General features: G+C 35.0%; 1 protein-coding gene across 1 annotated transcript in view; it reads left to right on the forward strand.

Annotated features, from left to right (window-relative positions):
* Positions 1-21,608, forward strand: part of HSD17B4 (hydroxysteroid 17-beta dehydrogenase 4) — a 122,903-nt gene extending 101,295 nt beyond the window's left edge. The window contains exons 18-24 of the mRNA XM_027874972.1: positions 2,183-2,252; positions 3,857-3,963; positions 4,555-4,641; positions 7,859-7,948; positions 9,016-9,154; positions 19,069-19,196; positions 21,179-21,608. Coding sequence (XP_027730773.1) covers positions 2,183-2,252; positions 3,857-3,963; positions 4,555-4,641; positions 7,859-7,948; positions 9,016-9,154; positions 19,069-19,196; positions 21,179-21,268 — 711 coding nt within the window. The 3' untranslated portion in view covers positions 21,269-21,608. The remainder of the gene's footprint in view (positions 1-2,182; positions 2,253-3,856; positions 3,964-4,554; positions 4,642-7,858; positions 7,949-9,015; positions 9,155-19,068; positions 19,197-21,178) is intronic.
* The last annotated feature ends 1,791 nt before the right edge of the window (positions 21,609-23,399 follow it).

Raw genomic sequence — 23,399 nt, forward strand, 5'->3', positions numbered from 1 at the left:
GTCACGTAATCCTGTTTGCCTCAGGTTTCTCATCTGTAAAATGAGCTGGGGAAGGAAATGGCAAACCACTCTAGAATCTTTGCGAAGAAAACCCCAAATGGGGTCATGAAGAGTCAGATGTGATTGAAAAGTGACTGAACAACAATTACAGTGCCCTTCTAACTTCTCTCTTTACTTAGGGTCTCTCCCTACTCCAGTCAATCTTACACATCATTCCCAAATAATCTTCTTAAAATAGTGCTTTGCATATCACCTTGCACATAGTAGATGCTTAATAATTTAAAAAAATTAATTGATCATGCTACTCCCTTGATTAAATATCTTGAATGGTATGAAACAGAATAGTCTAGACTCCTACATTTAAAGCCTTTGCAATTGATCCCAGCTCTTGTTTTACCCAAACTCTTTACTCTGGCCTAGTTATCTTATATACCTTTCTCCCCTTTTCTCCCTCCCCCAAAGCTTATGTTTTTTCTATCTTTATACTTTCAGACATTATGGGCCACCACCTGGAATTCCTTCCCTATTATCTAAATCTCCCTCCGTTTTCTTGATTCAGCTCACGCCCTGATTCCTAAGTAGGGTTCTCTTTGACTATTCCAACCTGAAGTGATCTCTTAATATCTGATTTTTCCCACAGTTCATTGGTCTTTTATCATTATTCTTTGGGAAGAGGGCTAGGACTAATCTTATACTTCTCTTATATACCCTATAGCACCCAAATCAGTGTTTTATATGTAGTATATATGTTCATTATATTTAAAAGACCTGAAAAGGAAAACAAAAATTATCATGAGTAGTAATGGTAGTAAGTTATAGAAATCACCTTAGTCAAATGGCCTATTAAAATGATAAAAAAATCCTAAAGAACCAAAAGATGTTTTGTTTTAAGTTGTAGAGAAGTTCAATTATTATTCCTCCACTTCACAGGAAAGAGAAGCCAATAATAGATGTGACCAGCAGAGCTAGAAATGCTGAATTAGTTACTTTATTTCAATGCTTCACCCCCTCTCCCCCCCAAAAAAGTTGGTAGTTAGGGAAAGCCGAATGGAGTAATTAATGAGGAAGAAAATAAGTTTTGAGGCAGAACTAAAAAATAACAACAAGTTAATATACAGCTAAAGTGCTTGAATTACCTGTTTTCCATGAATTTCAGTTTTAAAAACCATAATTGTGGTGTTCCTTTAGTTACTACCAGTTTTTGACTAACCAAATAGCAATTTTAAATCAAAAGAATGTACTTTCAGCTTGCTTTTGCCTCATAGAAACCCTAGCTTTCTTCAAAGGTCTGACCAAGGGCCAATTCTTACAATAAGGAAGCCTCTTCTGATTTCTCCTCCCTCACCATCTACCCCAAGCTGCTAGTACTGTTCTCCATGTTGTTTCCCCCAATATAATGTGAGATCCCTAGAAGCAGGGACTGTTATGTTTTTGCCCTTGTATCTCAGTACCTAGCAGATGATAGACACTACTGCTTAGTGGAATGAGGTTAAGAAAGGGCATCTAATTTACTCAGTCACATGTTTACTAGGTGGCAGAGAATTCAAGGGCTGTAAGTCTAGTTTTTTTTTTTCAATGTAAGTAAACAGAAAGCATAGTCTTAATAACAACAAAGAAAGAGAAAGTGAAAGAAGGAATTATAAATAAGGATGGTGAACTCTTAGGCTCTCAGTTTCTTTATTTCTCGGGACCAATTAGCACACAATTTCTCCTAGAATAAGAAAATCAATGTTTATAAAGAGCTTCTTGCTGTTTATCTCTGCAAATCTTTATTGAAGGATTGATTTACAGCATTGCATTAAACAAGTTTGTATGAATTTTATGTCTTCTTCAAATCACCACAAACATTTAAAATGGGTTGGATTGATGAATACCTATTTGAGTTTCTCCTTGAAAGCTAAATCATGTACCTAGACTAGATGTAGTTCTTGCTGCTTTCCCCTGTCTTTTAAAAAACTATTTCTTTGGTTCACCCAAACTCATCGGTGCTATAACACACATTTAATTTATATTTGATTTGCATATTACAAATTTTAGCATAGAAACTTTAGTTTTAGAATTATGATGTATTTCTTAAAATATTTAGCTATATTTTCTGCTCTTTTTTGGTCTTATTTGAAGTATCCATTTCTTTTAAGAAAATATAAACTACTAGTTCATTTTTATATTTCTTTTTCCACAGGCTGTTTTATATCGGCTCAGTGGAGATTGGAATCCTTTACATATTGATCCTAGCTTTGCTAGACTTGGAGGTAAGTCTCCATTTAATTTTACTTATGAAAAACACTAATTCAGAAAAAAGTAGCATATTTGAAAAGTTACTTGTGATTGAAAGTTTGAGTTATTTTTTAAAGATAAGCTTCTCTGTTCTATACTTACACAGAAGTTATGGAAAACATTTTTCATTAAGTGAAAAATGATAGTAGATGTTTTTCAAGTGAAGCCTTGCAGAAGAAATAGATAACATGTTGTCATTTGGGACATATATTGTGCTCTATTTTTCACAGACCATGCCCTTACGCATAGAAAATGCTAATAAATATTTGTTCAATTTGATTTTAGTGCCTATGATATGTAAGGCTCTAGGGGAAGTTCTAGGGATAGAAGTGATGAGCCTCTTTGAAGAACCTAGGCAGTCTGGTCTGGATCCCTCCTCAAAACCTTTCCATTGGGGCAGCTAGGTGGTGCAGTGGATGGAGCACTGGCCTGGAGTCAGGAGGACCTGAGTTCAAATCTGGCCTCAGACCAAACACTTGACACTTACTAGCTGTGTGACCCTGGGCAAGTTACCTAACCCCAGTTGCCTAAAAAAAAAACCTTTCCATCTTAATAGGACTTTCCATAGCTTACAAGCTAGTGGCCTACACAGTCTTTGAATACTTGAGATTGCCTCTGTGCCATCCATGCTAATGTATCACAATTGGATTTCAGCAGTGGACCAAGACCGCAATCTCCTATTTTTCATTTGCTCTGTATCTAATCACCTGCAGAAATAGTCATGCCTTCAAGAAAATAGGCATAATAATCATTTCTGAATGTTTCTGGTTGAGTCTGATTTGTGTGTTTATCTGCTACATGCTACAGGGTTGAAGCGATTTGTTTAATCATGTGTTTTAGTAACAATTTTTCACTTGACTAGTTATGGGAAGGCCCTCTGTAATACAAGCGTATTTAATGAGAACTGTTCCCTGTTTTAGTTCCATTTTGCCTTTAGCCTCAAGTTGAATGCTCTGTTGACTAGTATTTTTATTCTGCTGATATCCTTGTGATGTCAGGAGAAAGTTAGGAATATCCTTAGCATATGGAATGGACCCCCAAAGACAAGAATAGCACAGGTTTGACAGGCGTGCATGTGTTGTGATCGGCATCATTGGAGAGAATATTCACATCAGCAAGATCATGGATCCATTGGAGTTTTGGACTGCCCTGGAAGTACTCCTCACACCCTTTTCTTATGGAAATTTTACCCCCTTCTTGAAAAACTTACCTCACAAAGATAAGTTTAGGGTTTTTTGTAAAATTATTTTTATATTAACTTTATTTTCATTTATTTATTTATTTATTTTTAGACAATTAGGGTTAAGTGACTTGCCCAGGGTCACCTAGCTAGTGTCAAGTGTTTGGTCTGAGGCTGGATTTGAACTCAGGTCCTCCTGACTTCAGGACCAGTGCTCTGTCCACTGCGCCACCTAGCTGCCATAAGTTTAGGTTTTAAAAGGTTTTTTAAAACAAACAAAAAAAAGCAAAACAAAAAATAAAAATTTAGGAAACATTAATATATGTGAAACATAGATCGTGTGCTTATGCTTAAAATTGATGAGTGTCCATTTTAAAATAAGCTTTCTTTTTTTCACAGGCTTTGATAAACCCATATTACATGGCCTTTGTTCGTTGGGATTTTCAGCTAGGCATGTTTTACAACAGTTTGGAAATAATGATGTGTCTAGATTCAAAGCAATTAAGGTACACTTTTGGTAGTTCCTTTTAAGCTCCTTGTTTATATAATTATTTGAATATTACTTCATTTGATCATTATTTTTAGAGTAGAGAAGGACCTACAGTTACTTTACTCCAAAAATGTAGTCATTGTACAATAGCTTACACATTTCTGATTTTAGACTTGACGGTCAGCATTTTTATTTTTGTACTCGATAAAATTTTGTATATAAGATATCAATTGACAGTGATTTTATTTACAAAATTAAGAATTCAGTAATAATTTCTCAAATAAATTGACATGATTTTGTGTATGTAATGAAATGACATTAAAGAAGAGGCATTGCCATCTGCTTTGCTATACTCTAAGTGCCATAAGACCTTTCTTTCTAATATATAGCTGAAACTTTTCATATGTATTATCTCCTCCATTAGAACATGAGCTCCTTGAGAGTAGGTATTGCTTTACTTTTCTCTTTGTGTCCCCAATGCTTAGCACAGTGCTCTGTACATGGTAAGGACTTAATAAATGCTTTGTTCATTCATTCTTTATGAGGAGTAATGAAAATTTATATTTTAAAGAGACACTTGAAAGAGGTGTTTTGTTTTGTTTTTCAGGCCCGTTTTACAAAACCAGTATATCCAGGACAAACTCTATTAACAGAAATGTGGAAAGAAGGAAATAGAATTCACTTTCAGACCAAGGTAAGCACAATGGTATTACAGCTATCCCTTCCGCATTGCAGGGGTTAGGGGTGTGATACCACCATGATCTGGAAAATCCATGTAAATTTTTTGGCCCTCCCTTTGTACCAGAGAAGAAATCTGAATTTTTTCTTTATTCTTTTCTTTTTTTTTAAATGGGGTGTTTATAGCACCTTATTGTAAAATTTGGGTTGATATTATTTAATAGTAATGCATATATTTTATGCATTTGTGAGTTTCTAAACTTTTTCTGTGTTGTCTGCTGGCTTTCATGTGTCATTTGTGACTTCTGCAAAACTCCCCAAAAATTCCTATTTAATTTCTTATGTCGACCCACAATATATCAAAACCATGATGGAGAAAGTCACAAAGTGGAAGATATATCAACAGATTTAATAAAAACCAAACTGCATAATATCTTTTCAAAAATTTAATTTCAGTAGTTTTTCTTGGTATAGTCATCGCATTTAGTGTTGTTATTCTGTTGTAAGAGTCATTTGGTTAATACAATGATTTTTTTTTAATGTGAGTGCTAAAATTAAGTAGTACATATAGCATTAATCATTTAAAAATGATTATTTTACATAAATACAATTTTTGAGTTATTAACTTTTTAAGGTGAAAAAGAATACAGGATTGTGTACCACATCCTTAATTATCTAGTCATTGACTTAATTTAGTCTTCCTGGGCCAGCACACACAATAGCAGCATAATTCTATGAGCCATTTTAACTTTTACTTTTGGTTAAACCAGTCAACAAAGCCATGTTACTGTTTGCTATCTCCTAATATTTAACTCTATAGATGGCTTTGATGGAACAGTTCAACAGCAACAAAAAAAAGTTATCACAATTTTTTTTGGTTATACTTCTTCCTTTAATGAGCTTACACAAAATATTTTCCTTTCTCCCTGTAATGCCTTGTCTTCTAACCAGACTCATATACTTCCTGTCCTTGGGGTTCAGCTCTTACCAACCTCTCTCATGAAACCTGCCCCTTGTCTAATGAGGGACAAACTGAGCCCAATCAGAGATGGAAGAGGTCACAGTTCTGTGCTACTCAGCAGTGGGATAGGGCCCATGAGTGACTGATGCACTCAGAGGCAGAACAAGATGGGGATGTGCAGTATTAAAAAAAACAAAACACACTCTCTCTCTCTCTCTTTCTCTCTCTCTATCTGTCTTTCTCACTCACACACACATTCTATATGTATATGTGTGTGTGTGTGTGTATATGTAGTATATATATAGAGAGAGAGAGAGAGAGGGTGTGTGTATATGTATGCATACGTATATGTATATCTGTTACATACGAATATATGTATGTTTATGTGTATATATAGATTTTTCATAAACAAAAATATGCATAGTAATATTCAAAATTCACATGTGTGTATGCACACAAACATATGTACATACACATATATACCACATGCATTTGTGCGTGCGTGTGTGTGTGTGTGTGTGTGATTTCTCTAAATACACCAGAATTGTCCTGGTTAATTATTATACTGGCAGCATACCATGCTTTAGCCTAAAACATTTATACTTTTTTTACTATCCTAGATTTTCTTATTTAATGATTTATATAAAATAGGTATCCATATTTAACATATATATTGCTTCCCAGAGAAATAGGAATTTTCCTGTGGGATTTTCCCTGGTTAGATACTTTGAGTACCAGCCTTGGGGATGCTAGAATTCAACCTCACCTTGGGGGAGAAGAGAGCAGTATAATCCCTATATGATTCTGGGGATGGAGTGTGGAATGGAAAGTATGTTCTCTCATTCTAAAATTCCTCATTCGGTCTTTGGAATACACATGCCCTTACTAGCTACCCAACTAAACAAACAAACAAGCAAACAACAACAAAAAGAAATGTGTCCTTTCTTTTTGTCTTATGGAAAATACTTAATTTTCCTAGGTAGAACTGAGAGTCCAGGGCTAAGCCAAAGAAGAATTATACTACTAAATACTCCAGGGAGGAAAAGAAGCCAAATTATTAAAAGGTTTCTACTATTCCAGTAGTGCTTAAGACCATCCCTTCCCTTTCAAATGGAGAAATTTAAAAATATCGGGTAGGAATTGAAGGGAGTGGGCACACACTCCCCTCTGTAGGCTGAGAAATAGGGACACCTGGTATAGGAGCTGCCAAAAACTTTGGCAATGAAAAAAATATGCTTTTTGCTATGAAAGCTTCCTACGAGAAATTTCTTTGGAAAAAGTATGTTACTAGTAGTAAAATGAAAAGGATTTTCCTCTCCTATTGAAGGTGGGCGCTTCATTCTACTTGATACACAACAGACCCAGGGGTGAGGAACCTGTGACCTCCAGGCCACATGTAGCCCTTTAGGTCCTCGTATGGCCTTGAGGCCGCAGGTTCCCCACCCCTGGACCAGACTGTCTTTACATTGACACTCTTGGGAAACATTTGGAGTGAGTGTCAGTATTCAGATATAAGTTTTTGTTCTAATGTCAGAAAAGTAATTTACTAAAAGTGTTTTTTGTTCATAGATTGCTCCTTTGCATGTTTATTACTATAGAATATGAAGTAAAACTGGCAAAATATTAAATATTTAATGAATCCATTTTTTTCAACTGCTATGCCTCTAAGTAAAAAAAAAAAAGAGCACTTTTTTTATTGTAACATTGGCTCTTTATATATTCTTTAATGTTTAGGAACTTAGCCAGCAAGCTGGTTTTATTCCTATAATTTACAAACATGATGTAGTATAACCAACAGCTAAAATGAGTTTGCTGATTTCTTGTCAGAATTAATAGTATGGATAGTTTCTGGTAAAGTGAATGTTATTTTATAAAAGAAAATTCCTTTTATAAATACATTAGTAATTTAACACAAGACATTTGTGTTCATTCAGAGATTTAATTTGCATAATGTATATACTTCATATTTGAAACAGGAAATCGAATAGATTATTTACAACCTCTTCCCTGCATTTTTGAAACACATAAATTGTGATAAAGGCCATATGCTACAAATTTTAATGTTTATTAGATCATTTAACTTTCATAATTATTTACTTTTTTAGAACAGTTTACAGAAACTTCCTTTTCCCATTTTTCACTCTGATTTTTTTTCCTGTTTAAGATGAAAAGACAGATTTGCTTTAAATGATTTGGTGGTAACATACAAAAAAATTGCATTTTTTTATATGATCAGAGTGAATTTATATCTCCTTCTTTTGTCCCATATCAGGTCCAAGAAACTGGAAACATTGTCCTTTCAAATGCATATGTGGATCTTGTACCAACATCTGATGATCTCTCAGCTAAGGTATCTTCTAAGGTATGGTAACACAAATATTAAAAGCACTACCTGACTCTTTAATTGGTGAATTTCAGATAGATTATGGACTTTGAGAAGAGTGATTAAGTCAGTAAGTATGGGAAGATATATTGACTGCATTAGTACTTGTTAATGCCATTACATTATCATCTACTAGAATTTTAAAAATTTGGATTTAATCTGAATTAAAAATCAAGATAAATCAGTGATGAAATAATTGCAACCAATATAAGTTGACTCAGATTGGGAAAGACACTGATAGATGGTTTAAGGGTTTTAATTCCATGATATATTAGTTATTTTAGAGAAGTTGGGAAATGATTAAATGTGTAAGAGAAAATTGTGATTTTTCTTAAGACAACTAATTGAATCTCTTGCCCTATGGAGAGACTTTCAGGTAAGTATTTTTAGAAAAATACAATTGGAGGATAGAAACTTTGTAAACAGTGTATGGTGTGGTGAAATTCACTTGTTTTTAAGATAAACTAGTCATAGAAAAGGTCAGAGTATTTTCCCTCAGTGTACCTAGCACGCTGAACACTATACTTCTTTACTCTTCTTCTTGCTGTTCTCCTTGTAAAGTCCTGCTTACTCCTATATAGTTATCCAAATGCTACTCATTGGTCAAAGCCAGTCCTTTTCACAAAGCCTTCTTAGATTACTCCCATGTTGAGCTAGCCTTCCTTTGAACACCTATTACATTTGTTGTATGGGCCACTCAGTTTGGTGCTTAATTATATTCTGTCTTATATTCAGTAATTGTTTTATGTGTGCATATCTTGACTGATGTGAATGTAACTTTTTTGGGGGAATGTATTTTGTATTACATTTCTTTTGTATACCATCAGATTCCAGGTTATAATATGATGGTAGCATAGTCTTGGGCATATATCATATAGCCCATAAACAATTACTGATTTATTGATAATTTCAGAAAGTATGCTTGATGTATATGCTGTAATGTGACACTTTTATAGATATTTTTTGCAGTGTACCATGAATTGTGCAGTCATTATTCCTTTTGAATCCTTTTTCATTCATGCTAAATTCCCTGTGTCATTTGCTAGGATGGAGTGCTTCGGAGCACCCTTGTTTTTGAGGAAATAGGTTGTCGCATCAAAGATGTTGGAAAGGAACTGGTGAAGAAGGTGAATGCTGTATTTGAGTGGAACTTCACTAAACATGGACAAACTGCAGCACAGTGGAGTAAGTCAGTGATTTTCTTAATGCCCTAATGCAATTTTTCATAGTGGAGATGAGTCATATTTAAATTTTACTTCTTTGGAAATGAGTTGTTTCACATGAACTCTGACATTAGATCTGTGTTAATGCACACAAAATCCTATAATGGATGAGAAAGATATCTTACTTAAGTGTAAATATGTAGTTGTAGAAGTAGCTGTCCAGACTTCAGCTGTAACACAAAGCCAACTTTTTGGTTGTGTATATATGTGTTATACGAATCCTTGAAGTTAGTACTTTTAGAATATGTTCTTTCGCGTGCCATTTTTTAAGCCAAGTTTCTTGTTATCTTAAAGACAAACATGTCAGATCAAATGAATTAAGTGAATATTATTAGTTTACAATTATAATATTTTATTATACATGATACAATAACAGATAATATAATGTATTATAACATACAATTATATCATACAATATATTATTACACATATGTTAGTAACATTAATATGTGATACATTGAATATTATATGTGATAATGTAATTAACTTATATATAATTATGAAGCCTGTTATATAATATTAACTTAAAATTCATGTGTCATTTTCATGCCAAAGTATTAGTTATTTGGAGAAGAGGACCTTAAATATACATTATCTTACTTTTGAATGTAAGGTTACAGTGATTTTATTCCTTTTTATGCAAAATATCTGTTTGTATATTTTTGCAGCTATACTAACGTGAAAAGTAAGAAAGATACTTGAAGCTTGGAATAGAAAAAGCATATGCAAATTATATAAGCCAGAAAACTATATTTGATAAAAGACAATGCTAACAAGTTGACAAGACTTTTAAGATAAACTAAGTTGCTACTGCATGAGAGTAACCTCATTACTTGTAATATGGAATCCAAAAAGGATAACCGATGCCAACAGACGATGGAACATATTTGGCAATACAACCAAAATCCCTAAGGTTCACTGCAGTTTTTCTTTTGTTGGTCATAGCTCTGTTGAAAGTAGTATTTTCTATTCTGTTATTTGTAGCCTAAGTTTGTTTTAGCATTTAATTTTTATGTAATTCTTAAGATAAAGAAAGATCGCTACACTTAAATTCAGGAGAGACCTGGGTTTGAAAACTGCTTCTGGTGCTAGCAGTATGACCATGATCAGGGTCACATAACTTCTTGTTTTTTGCCTTAGTTTGAAGGAATAGGCATTGGCAAAGAGGAGGCAAAATTATCCCAATTTGCAGATGACATAATGGCTTTCTTAGTAAATCAGAAACTAATTGATCAAACAACAAACATTTATTAAGCACCTACTCTATGTGAGGAACTGAGGAAATAAATACAAAGAATGAAACAATCCCTACTCCCAAGGAGCTTATATTCTAATGGGGGAGATACAATACCTTAAATAATAGGACATGAAAAAAATACATAGAAAAAATTACCATTTCTGTATGACAGTAACAAAACCCAGAAAAAATAATAGGAAATCTCATATAAAATGTCCATAAAATACACAAATATCTGGGAGTAAAATCTACAAATATGCTTTCAATATACACATACAATTATAAAATAATTCTTAATGAAATAAAGGATGCATTAAATAATTGAAGGCTATTGGTCATGTCTTGGATATGCTGATAGTACTATATGAAATAATTTATATATTTGTTGTTGTACCAATCAAAGCACCAAGAGGTATGAATGTGGGATATGTTATTGTGCTAGACAAAATAGTAACACAATTCATTTGGTAGAATAAGAGGTCTAGAATCTGAAGGGAAATTATGAAAAAAGAATGAAAGGGGTATACCACTTTTAGAGCTCAGAGTTCCAAATAGACACTAGACTTAAATAAAAAGATAACATGACTAAAGAGTAAAATTGGAGGAAATAGTATAAATATATAATATGAATGTATATGAAGAAGCTAGGTGGTCTAGTGGATAGTGTACAGGGCCTGGAGTCAGGAAGATCTGAGCTCAACTCTGTCCTCAGACACTAGCAGTCTGACCAAGTCACCTAACTGCTGTTAGCCTTAGTTTCCTCATCTGTAAAATGGAGATAATAATAAAACAATGTGCCCAGTGACAACAACAGTGTAAATGGAAAATGCAGTAAAATGAAATACTTTTTAAAAACTGTGTAATTATAAAGACCAACAGTGGTCCTGGAGAAGAGTTGAGATATAGGATATTTGCATGAGTTGACCATCTATATGACCAGCTATTTTTATGGGTCATAAATCTCTTTGAAAATTTCATTTTGGCTGCTTTTTGTGTTCATTTCATGTAATATGCTACAGCCTATTTATGTCCTGCTTCATATCACCATTGCTTCTTAGACAACCACGGTTTTTCTTATTCAGAGATTGTGACACTTCATTTGTAGCTGTATAGCATGTCTGGAAGAATATTGGTATTAAAATGTTGGGTTTAGTTTTATTTAAGGGTCATTGAAAGAGATGTACAATTTCCCAAAGGCAATCCAGCTTGTTTCGTTCATTGTCTATCTTGTTCATTGTCTATATGCTTCACTGAATATTTTTAGTAAAGGACCAGCAAGAGATGCTCACCATTTAATCATATCCCATAATCTGGACAAAATCATTCTTTATTCATTTAGGTTTTTTTCTCCTGTGTGGTTAGGCTAAACTCTTTTGAATGATTATGAATCTCATTTAGTAGGCTCTGCACTGTCATTGATCACGATGTAATCAGCGCAGTATTTCAACAGTTCTTTGATCTTCCTGGTGCCTCCCAATAGAGCTTTAAAAGACCTCTTTGTCCTTGGCATTCTTTTTCCATCTTGGGTCATTCTGAGCTTTAATGCTTTTGAAATTTGTTTTTGTATTCAAACTCAGTTATCTGCCCTTGCTTCCATATTCTCCATATTTCTGCCTTCCGTACTCTTAATCTTGAGAGCAGCTGCTAACTTGGATAATTCTAATTTGATTACCTGTATCCACTCTGATCCCATATTAGACACTCAGGTATTTCTTCAAATTTGGGATGAGTCATTAATTATTATTTCAAAATGGCTATGAGGTACTAATCTATACATTACAGGGAGATGTGTAGGAGTTACTATGTAAAATTTTAAGTAGGCATTTGCAAATATGCCTACTGGGTTTTTTTTCCCTAGGGAGGGAATATTATTTTTCAAATTTTCAGATTAATGTTATCATTTGGAGTGTCATTTGAATGGATAGTCTTCAGATTCTCAAGAAAATCTGATCTGTGGTATTTCTCACCACAAGCTAATCAAAGCAGCATATTAAAAAGTATTTTAGATGAGCAAATCTTTTGTGTTTCTGAGCCAGTTGGAATTTTTTTTAAGTCACCTTCCACTGTGTATTCCTGACAGACATTTGTAATTAAAAAAAGTTAATAGCGAGAGAGAATATAAAATGCTTTAGTCTGCAAAATTTGATTCAGATAAAATTTTCCAGATCTTATAATACTAAGATTTTCATATCTTTATAAATTAATGATTGTGTATTATATGTATGTGTATATATGTGCATGTGTATACATACATGTTTTTTCCCCTTAAAAATTATCTAAGACAGCCTTTTCTCGATGGGCAAAAAGGTGTTGAAACTTGAGCTGTAGGCTGCAAGAACTTTGAAGAATTCGAGGAGCAGGGGATAGAAATGCGCAAAAAAGATAAAATGTGCTAAAGATAATTTTCTGAGTTTGCTTTTTGTTTTTGTTTTTGTTTCCAAGAAAAAGCATTACAGAAATTTAGGAGGTGCCAAATTAAAATAGCCGTGTGTGCCAGGGAGCTGAATAACTAGCAAATTTTTTTCTCATCTTAATGACAAAGTTTAATTTCAGACAATACTAGAAAATGAACTTTTATTAAAATTTTCCTTTAGGAAACTGAGGGAAAATACTTTTCTTGGCTTGATAGGTTCTAATCTGAATTCTAGTTGACTTTTGAAAGTTTGCAGCCACAGAAATGGTATCCTGTTGCCCATCTGAGTTAGACTTCTGGGCTTTTATTGTATTATCTTTTCTTAGGTCTCTCTTTTGCTCAGGCTCATAATCAGATTTAGCCCTAGGCTTTCTCCAACATATCTGCTGTTCCCTTACTGGTCTGACTGCCATGTCTTTTGTTAGATTAAATTTCTTAGCTTTGTTTGCACTGCTTTTAGTTTCATGCTTCTTGATTTTCTTTTTCTCTGTGTCATTGTGTAAAGTTCCTGCAGATGACTGCATGGAAAACAATCTGACCCGTGTAGCTTATTACTGTGCTGGATATTAATGTCCCCACTGGCATCTCCAGTAAATGGCTAAGACCTTCTTGTCATGGAAGAAATGACTGAAATGAAAGAATGCCCTTAAATTCTATTTTGGTACAAGCAGTCATTTTGTTTGTTAGTTTACTAAACACAAGAAAACAAAATCAGTTATATTTGAAATCTCTGTTGCATGATTTTAGATTTGCCCTTGTTCGTTATATATGTTGATTAACCAAGTTTCTGGGAATAGTGCCTGTTTTAACCTAGTTGGCTTAGATCCAGAGGAAGTTGAGGAAAGTTTTGAACTCCTTAGCAGTTAGTCTAATGGCTTCAAGGAAGAGAGACAAAACTCCCAGTATATGTATATTTATATTAATAAGTATTCCCTTTAGAGTGGCTTCCTATTTCCTCAAGAATCAAATCAGACTCCTCTGTATAGCCTTTAAAACCATTCACAACCTGGCCCCAATTTATTTTTCTAACATCACTGTATATTTACTAACCCTCTTTAACTCCTCAGCCCAGTCACACTGGCCTTTCTGTTGAGGAACATAGTGCATTCCATCTCCCATCCCTGGTATCCTACATGCCTAGAGTGTACTCCTTCATGTCCATGTCATAGAATTCCTTCTTTTCCTTCAAGATGGAGCTCAGTCACTGCCTTCTATGTGAAGGCTTTCGTAATACCTTCAACTGCTATCCACCTCCCTTCCCATCTTCTCCTCACCACTTCCTCTTTTTTTTTTTTTTTGCTTTTTGGTGAGGCAATCAGGGTTAAGTGACTTGCCCAGGGTCACACAGCTACCACTTCCTATTTGTAATAACGGTTTGAAAACTGACTGACATCTTGGAATTTTTAGTTCATAGGGACAAATAGTCTGCTCTCAGCCCTCAGAAGTGATTTGAGACAGGATCTTTGAGTCAGAGTTGGAATTGGGTCCTAGCCTGGCAGTATTAAAGAGATATACATAGTCTAGGAGAAAGAAATTGAGAAGTGTTTACGGACTCCAATAACTGAGTAAGAACAAAAATGACATCCGCCTCTTCAACCCCAACCAAAGACTTACCCCATGGAGCTGAGTCAGAAAGAAGATTGGGACAACAGGAAAAAGGAAAAAGAAAAAGTGGGAGAGAGAGATCTCTGAGGGTTATTGGCCCTTCTGGTATCTAGGAGCAGAAGGATTAGGCTGAAGCTACCAGTTTTACATACCTGTGCAAAGATGAAGGGAAGGGCCTAGAAAAGTTCTGTTCATTCCAGCTTCCCCTGCTGATGCTTCTCCATTAACAGATACTATAACATAGTATCCTCACTTCCTTAGCCAGATATCTCTGGTGACCTGAATTTTGTCTCAAGGGAATAGCTAGAAATAAACATAAATTTAAATTAAGGCAAATAGCCAAACCTCTTCCTGAATGTTAGAAATTTAACCTACTGAAGGCCCTGAGCAATTATCATACTCCTAACTTTTTATCTTATGTAAATTCTACAAATTTATATTATATGAGTTTTGCAAACATAGGAGGGAATCACCTGAAGGACCATTATGATGCCACTAGGCTAAAAAATGAGCTAATTATTTTAAAGGGTGTGACTAGTTAAGTCTCCAGAGACAAGTAGAGAACAGGGAGGAAAGGGAGGTGTTGCTGGTCACCTTTCCTCTACAATGACATCTATATCCACTCACTAGTGTTATATTTATTTGTATTTATTCTATATATACTTATATAGGTACTTATATACTTAACAGGCTCTCCTGTTACATGTAAGCTCGTTGTGACTAGGGATTATTTCATTTATTGTATTTGTATCTCCACGACCTATCATAGTGCCTGGCTTATAGTGGGAACTTAAATGCTTGTTTGACTATGTCAAATTCATGACTTTCACCAAGATTTCACCCTTTAATTCAACAAACATTAAGTGCCAACTACATGGAGGCACTTTACTAAGGCCTGAAGATAACAGAGATGAAATATGACATTCCTTGTTTCTAACAATAACTCACTGAAATTGATGGTATAAACAAAAGGAGAAAAAAATCCATAATGTATGATAACGAATCTTACTTTCTATTTAGTATAAGTCTTGCTATTAAGATTCAATTAGGTACTGAATGGTATGTGGTTACCAGTATCAGTGAAGACCCCTCAGAACATGATCCCCCCCCCTTTTCTTTTCTTTAGTTGTGTAAGCAGAAATTCCTGAACTATAGTGTATTCTGTTTATCTCATCCTCTAGCTACATGACCTTGGTAGTAGACTGAAGTCTTAAGGCCCCAAAAGGGGAAGCTGTTGCAGTTACTGTACTCCTTTGTTCTCTTCCTTGCTGGGGAAGATTTACGCGAATAGATTGTGCCCCTGAGGCTCAGCCAGTGGGCCAAAGGGAGGCGGTTAGGGTGGGCTATTGTGCTAGGGTCTATATAAACCTATTTTAAACAAAGCACTCTTGTACTTTCTGGCTGATGCCATTTTGGATGACATGGGAGTGTCCTTTCTCAAGAAAGCTAATAAAGCAGCATTCTTTTTTTGCAAATTCTTGTCAAGACTCTGATTCAAATTTGGGTAGGTGGTCTTTTGTCCCACACAGTACCAATAAATTTAAAACACAACACATATTTAGTAAGTACTTAATGTGGGCAAGACATTGTTTTAGACTTAGGGAAGATAAAAAATCTTGGATGAGTATGGTCCCTTGCCCTCACAGAGTTTATAGTCTGGTAAATGGAACAGCACACTACTGCCTGCAGGCCAAATCCTGCTGGCCTACACTTTTAAATAATGTTTTATTATATTTTAAAATGTAAAGACTGAGTTTATTATGAAACTTAGCTCATGACCCTTATAAAAACAAGTGGTGGACTAGGCTGTCCCCAGGTCTAAATTGTACATATAGTTAGTGTATTTTGTAATATTCCTTCCTCCCAACTTCTACACCTGACTTGTAATTGCTCCATTTAATTTGACAGGGTACATTCTATATGGTCCCATCTTAGAGATGTGCAGGTAGCCTGTGTGGTTTCATTTGCAGTTTTTACTAGGGCTCAACAATTCTTTTAGTATTTAGCAGTATTAGAAAATCTCCCTCTACCTAAACGAGAATTCCCTCTTTGACATGCCTCATCAGTATTTGTTTGAAGACCCCCAGGAAGGAGGAACCCACTGCACTCTCCAAGGAAGCCCAGTGAAGAAGCTTTAGTTCAGCTGATTGTTTAGTATGTCATGTCACTGAACATAAGTTTTAAGTGGAGTGAAACATACTTTTTTTATTTGTCTTGTTTTACCTGACAAATACACCCTAAATCATCACAGCTTTGTGTGTATGTGGTTTTTTCCCCCTTACTTCAGTAAGTAAATTCCCTGGTGATGTATTTTCTGATGTGGTAAATGTCATCCATGACAACATTAGAATGCAAGACCAGAAGAAATCTTCATCCAGCATTGCAATTAGAATGTAACTCTTTAGATAAGTAGAACAGGTTTTTAAATGACATTTAAAAAAGCATGGCAACATCCTATTTTGATTGAATTATTCTTCCTCCTTTTCTTTCAAAGGCATTAGAGAAGCTTAATTTTGTTCAATCTTTGGTTATTACCAGATCTGTGTAGGAGAAAGGGAGCAAAGGAAATTATTTGATAGTTTTTTTGTGTGCCTCAGTTTACCTTTATTTCTCATGGAACATGACCAAGATGGGAGGTCTAAGTTTTCTCAAACAAGATAAGGTTTTGAGGCTGTTGAAGCATTATCAACTACTGTGGATCACAAGTATCTTGTCTTCTCAGTGTAATGAGACTAGATGTGTCCACAGAGAGCAAGAATCTAAATGTTCTCAGAGCATGTTTCTCTAACCACAGATATTTTGTCTTCAGAGTGTTATAAAGTTGTACTGATTTTTTTTCCTCTCTCATTCCTTCCCCACACTCCACCTCCACTCCTCACCCCCAGATATTCTCAGGATCCTCCAGGATTGGTCAGGCAAGGGGAGGGAGGAGGGAAAGGGAAAGAAGGGGGTGACAGGCAGGCCGACCCTGAGCTGCCCATGTCCCCTTCTCTTGATTTCAGTGAACGGGGACCCCTCCTCCTCTTCCATCTTCTCCAGAGGTAGGGAGGACTCTTCTTGATATTTTAAAAATAATAATAGCTAACTTTATATAGCTCTTTAAGGATTATAAAGCACTTTATATATTTGATCATCTCATTTGATCCTCATGACTACCTGGTAAGGTAATAATAGGTATTATTATTATTCCCAATTTACAAATGAGGAAATTAAGGCTGAGAAAAGTTAAAAAAAAAAAGTAACAAGAGAAGGTAACATGCTTTTAAGAGCCTAGTGTGCCAGGCATTGTGCTGAGCACTACATAAACATTATCTCATTTGATCCTCACAATCCTGGGAAGGAGATGTTATATCTTCACTTTGAGGAACAAAAAAGTTAAGGCCTTGCCCTGGGTCACACAGCTACAAAGTGACTATTTGAACTTCGATCTTCCTGACTCCAGGCTTATTATTCTGTTTGTTGCACTACCTTGCTTCCTAAATGACTTACCCAGGGTCATACAGTTAATACGTATACGAGGCAGTATTTTAACTTAAGTTTTCCATGTTCCAAGTCCAGGACTATTGCCACTCAAGCGCCTAAGCAAATTTATGTCTTATGATACTGTATTTTTTTGAGAGTAACCAGTGAAAATATACGACAGTTTGTGTTTTATATGCACTTTGTCAGGGTGTCTGGTTTTGATAAATGGAACTTTGAAATTGTGTTGAGCAATTGCTGAATATACAAAGGGCCTGAAAAGAACCACTCCTAATTAAGGTTTTGCATGCTTTTTAAAAAAAATGTTTTAGCCACGCACTTGGGCTTCTAAAATTGGTATGTTGAGTGAATATACTCCTTTTTCTGAATACTTGTGCAGGAAGAGGACACATAGGCATATGAATATGCAATATTTAAAAGAAAATTACAATTTACTGCTTTTATGCTACAAGGAGACTGTTACTGTCCCTATTCACATTCCAAAGCAGTGGTCCCAGTACTGTTTTACTCTCTGAGTGAAGTTAGAACATAATAACCATCAACTGAGAATTAGGCCCTAGAGCTATGAAGATTTTTTTTTATTACTACAGAGCTATTATGTTTTTTCTCAGTTCTGCACAGTAAAATCACCGTAGTCCCCAGGGTATTTTGTCACTGCTTTAAGTTTGGCTCCCGAACAACTTGTAATCTGTAGCTGGGTTGATTTTAGTGTGTATTAAAATGACTTTTGCCTTTTTTTTTTGGCCTCTACATTCTGATCACGATACGCCTCTCAGATCCCCATGAAAAATCCCATGGGTTTATCAAAATAACATTTTGGACCATTCTGCATTGTTTGACTATAGCTACCTTATAATATAGCTTTATCACTAAAATCTATAATAAAGAAAGCTTTATTTTAACGTGTAATAGTACTGTAAAGTTAAGCGAGGACCCACTTTTTTTAAAGTTAATAGGTTTAAGTTCTATTGACAGTGACTTATTTTGTTGCTTTCCTTTTAAATGGAAATTTTGCTTTCCTTCCAAATACTTAGAATCATTTCCAGTAGAACAGCATTCTCTTGAAATCTATTTTGTTTTCATATTATAAAGAGGTAAGACAGATAAATTGACTTCTTTTCCCCCTGTTTTCCTTCTCTAGCTATTGACCTAAAAAATGGCTCTGGAGAATTATACCAAGGCCCTGCAAGAGGTTCTGCTGACACAGTCTTCACTCTTTCAGATGAAGACTTCATGGACGTTGTAATGGGCAAGCTTAACCCCCAAAAGGTAATGAATCCATGCGGTTGATTTATTCACCATCACTTCTTCTAGCTGTTATGCTAGATTTTTAGATTAGATTAGAATTTCAAAATTAGTTTTTGGATTCTCCTTTACAATATAAGTTAAGAAGAAAAGTATTCTTGTCCTATAAACTTGAACTGGATATAACAACTTAAGCTTAAGTCTAAATTTATGGTTAAAATTCACTTGTCACCTGTATATCCCCAATAATCAAAAGACAATTAAAAAAAAAACTATGACTAGGTCAAAACATGTATAGGTATGTATTGTTAGTTATATATCAGGTGCCAAAACAAAATTTATTGTATAACAACATAAGTATTTACTCTTGATAGCAATGACTATCATTTATCTACTATAGTTAAATATTTATTAGTAAACAAATATGATACAAATGTATATTGATCATTAATATTTTAACAGAGAAATATTTTCTTTGGTATAGCAATACTCTTAAAGAATAGGGGTGGCAGGAAAGTAATTTTATTTTCTAAAACATCTTTTTTCCAGGCAGTTTGGAAATGTTTTTTGGTGCTGTTTTTGATTTAAATTTACAAGCATCTTCAGACTTGAGTAATTTGCAGAAAAGTAGGAGTAAAGAATTTTTCTAGAGGAGTTCAGATCACTATTTCAAAAGATCAATCAAGTAACATACAAAAAATATTTATGAAGCACTTACTATGTGCCCAGCACTATGCTAGATTCTGGGGATACTAAGATCTAATGAAGCCACCTCTATTCTCAAAGATGATTTATAATCAATAAGTATTTCCATGGCCAACAGAAAATACCCAGGATTTTTCCTTTGGAAACTAGTTCATTTCTTATATTTCTAGGACAGAGAGACTGAACTCCAGAAGATTTCCCTCTGCCACCACTTGTTTGCTGAGACCAGTGACCTAGAAGGACATTAAATTTTACTTTTGAGATATTGTAGTTGGTGCTGGTATCTGGATGTGTAATGTGCCAATCTTTTTTCATTTTATATTGGTAGAATAATGAAATTTAGAATTTGATGAGACCTTAGAAATCACCTTGAATCTGTATATTGTTTTCTTAGTAATTTAAAAACCATAATGAATAACTGCTCCCATTTTACTGATGAAGGAATTGGAAACTGTGACCAAGCACCTTATACACGGTCTCAGAGCAGCTTAAGTGGTAAGAGAACAGAACCTGGAGTCAGTAAAGATCTGGGTTTGAATGCCGCCTTCTGGCTGTGTGGCATGGGAACGTGACAACATTACTAAACTTCCTCATCTGGAACATGAGTATAATAATACATATATCACAGGATCATTGTGAGAATAAAGTGATATAGGAAAGCTGCTTTATATTATCAGAGGAAGGAACAGGGTCTTCAACACCACGACCCTGTAGGATGCTATTTGAGTACATTTTTCTGTGGTACTCATGAGTTTATGAAAATGAGTTAATAACTTTAGTTAATCAGTAATGTTCTTTTGTCATTGACATCAAGTTTTTAAATACCACTTTATTCAGTTCAGCTCTGACCATTTACAAAAGAATGTTATAGGTAACAAACAAGAAATGACTTTAGACAATAAACATTTTATCTTGCCCTATTTATGGAGGTATTCTAGCTTTTAGGATTACTCTAAGTACTGCTGTGACATGATTCTCAGCACTACAATGAGAATATAGAAAACTCTCACCAATTTGGATTAAAAAGCAGGGCGTGGGCGGGACATCCCTTTACTTTTGTTTTGCTTTGTATTTTCTGTGCCTGTGTGCCCGTGCATTTAACAGATGGCTTGGAAACATTTGTATCCATTCAATGATGTAAAAAAAAATTACTGCCAGATAGTTTTCCTTTTTCCCCCACATCTTTTTTGTCTCAGCACTAGTTCACCTGGTTTTCTGTTTAAATCATAGGCCTTGTAAAGTGACATGGACAAAATTGACATGCTTTCCTTTCCTCCTTTTCGTTTTTTTCTGTATTTCAGGCCTTCTTTAGTGGCAAACTTCGGGTCAAAGGCAACATCATGCTGAGCCAGAAGCTAGAACTGATTCTTAAAGATTATGCCAAGCTTTGAAGGGTCTGTCAGTTTCTGGGGACCAGGAGAAGAGCTGAGATTTATTTCCACCAAAGCCTTTGTGATTATATGGCAGAAGTCTTCAGAACTAAGTTGGTGGAAAAACATTTAACAGTTACGTAACAGATATGATTTTACTCAAGTTTTAGTTTTTCACTGATTTGTCATTTGATTGTTGCAATGCTGGAAATGGATTTGTAGGTGCATTGCATAAATTGTATCCTTCTGTTCTTAGGTCTGCTTTTCTTCATAACATTAACCTTTCACCTCAAAAGAATCTCTCTATGTCTTAAAATAATGTTTATATTGAAAGAAAAATTAAATAATTTAAAAAACCTTTTTTACATGGTTTCTGCATTGTTATTTTCTGTTCCCTGATAATAGGGCATTTCACTTTCATTTGAAATTCAGTCTTTGTATACTTGCATAATCTATGACAAGACTGGTCTCAGAGGTAGAATAAATAATGAGGTGCTTTGGGGAGATCTGCTCTGTCCATAAATTTCCTCCATAATCACTTAAAATTCTTCACTTTGTCAAACTAGCTGAAATTACACTGTTTTAGATAGATGGTTTTTGTTGTTGTTGTTTAATAATCCTCTTTTAAAATGAAGGCATATTAGGTTATTTAGATTTTTTTGTTCTTTTAGGAATCATTTTTTCTGCCCAGGACTTGGGTCCTAAGGTGGTAATAAAGCTGAATATCAATAATAAATTAAAACTCATTCATATCCTTTAGTCATGGGTACCATAATAAGGATAGGCTAAATGCACTAAGGCCTGTGTGGGTGGGGGTAAAGGGGATGGGAGGAAGAGTCTTACCTGAATCAGTATCAAGGAAGGAGAGTAGTTCTTTGGAATTGATGAACTACTTATTCTCAGTGGGGAATACTAGCCTAGATGTATCCCTCCTAAAGCAGGGTCTTGGAAACTTGCACCTCTTTATACTTGATGAATAATTGTGGGGTTTTTTATATTATATATTTGCTTAGTGTTTGTTTATATTTAGCAAAATGTGAGGGGTTTTTTTTTGTTTTGTTTTGTTTTTACCACTTTGATTCAGTCTCTCCAGATCAAGAACTTGAATTTGGGTCCAGTGTGTAGGAGAGTGAAATAGACTGTGGCTTATTAGGAGGAGGGATAATAGCAATGAAGTAAAAATGGATGGGTTGCTCCCATTATTGGGGTGGCCTGGCATCAGTCCTTATTATTTGATGGCCCAGGAATTGTGGCCTGTGTATGATGACTTCCATCAGTGGGATGGATTGGAAGCCTTGCAGACCCAAAGGAGTTAGTATGCTCTCAAGACATGGAGAAAGGTGATTAAAAACATCCACCATTCCTTGACTATTGAAAGCTTGCCATTGAATTAACAAAGTGAAATTTAATTATGCTGATCTAGTTTCCCCTGTGCACAGAAGAGGGAAGGGGCAATTAATGAACATTGTGAAGGCCCATTTCATCCATCACCTCTGAATGGGTAGTAGGATTGTTACCCTAATTTAACCTGGAAGAAGGGTGTAGAATCTGTAGGCTAAAGAATAGCATAGGATAAGGCATCAGAAGCTTGACTGGTTTTTTTGGGACACTAGTCACTGATTTGTTTAATGAGACCAGATTCCATGAATTTCAGAAAATAGCAGAAGGACAAATTATCCAAAGACCACATGTTTTATGTTATCAAGATAGGATACCTATATCTCTGTTCCAGTGGTTAGGCATGACTCAGGTGGGCTCGACCCTCTACATGTAAATTTCCAGCCTGTCCTGTATCTGTTTGGAAGAAGGAATAGGCAAAGCTATTCCTTATCTGAAAGAGTGAGAATTTATCAATTTGTTTTTTAATATGGATCAGCTAAACATGCAACCCATCCCTGCTACTACCACATGAACGACCTGCTTGGAGCTATGCTCTTGGAGGGTGTCCACTCAAAAAGGAAGAAAAACAGAAAGCTTTATCTTGTCAAGGGATATTAAAAAGTGGAGTTGACAAGAGGGAGTTGAAAGACCAATCCTTTAGCACCCTGGTTAAGAAATGCTAGGAGAAGAAAGAAGAGTTGGTGAGACCTTTGGACCTGGTTTCTTTTCCACCTCTACTAACTCCACTGTACTCTCACCTGATTGAATCTAA

This window comes from Vombatus ursinus, unplaced genomic scaffold (genome assembly GCF_900497805.2).
Source record: "Vombatus ursinus unplaced genomic scaffold, bare-nosed wombat genome assembly UNPS02014807.1, whole genome shotgun sequence".
NCBI classification, from domain to species: domain Eukaryota; kingdom Metazoa; phylum Chordata; class Mammalia; order Diprotodontia; family Vombatidae; genus Vombatus; species Vombatus ursinus.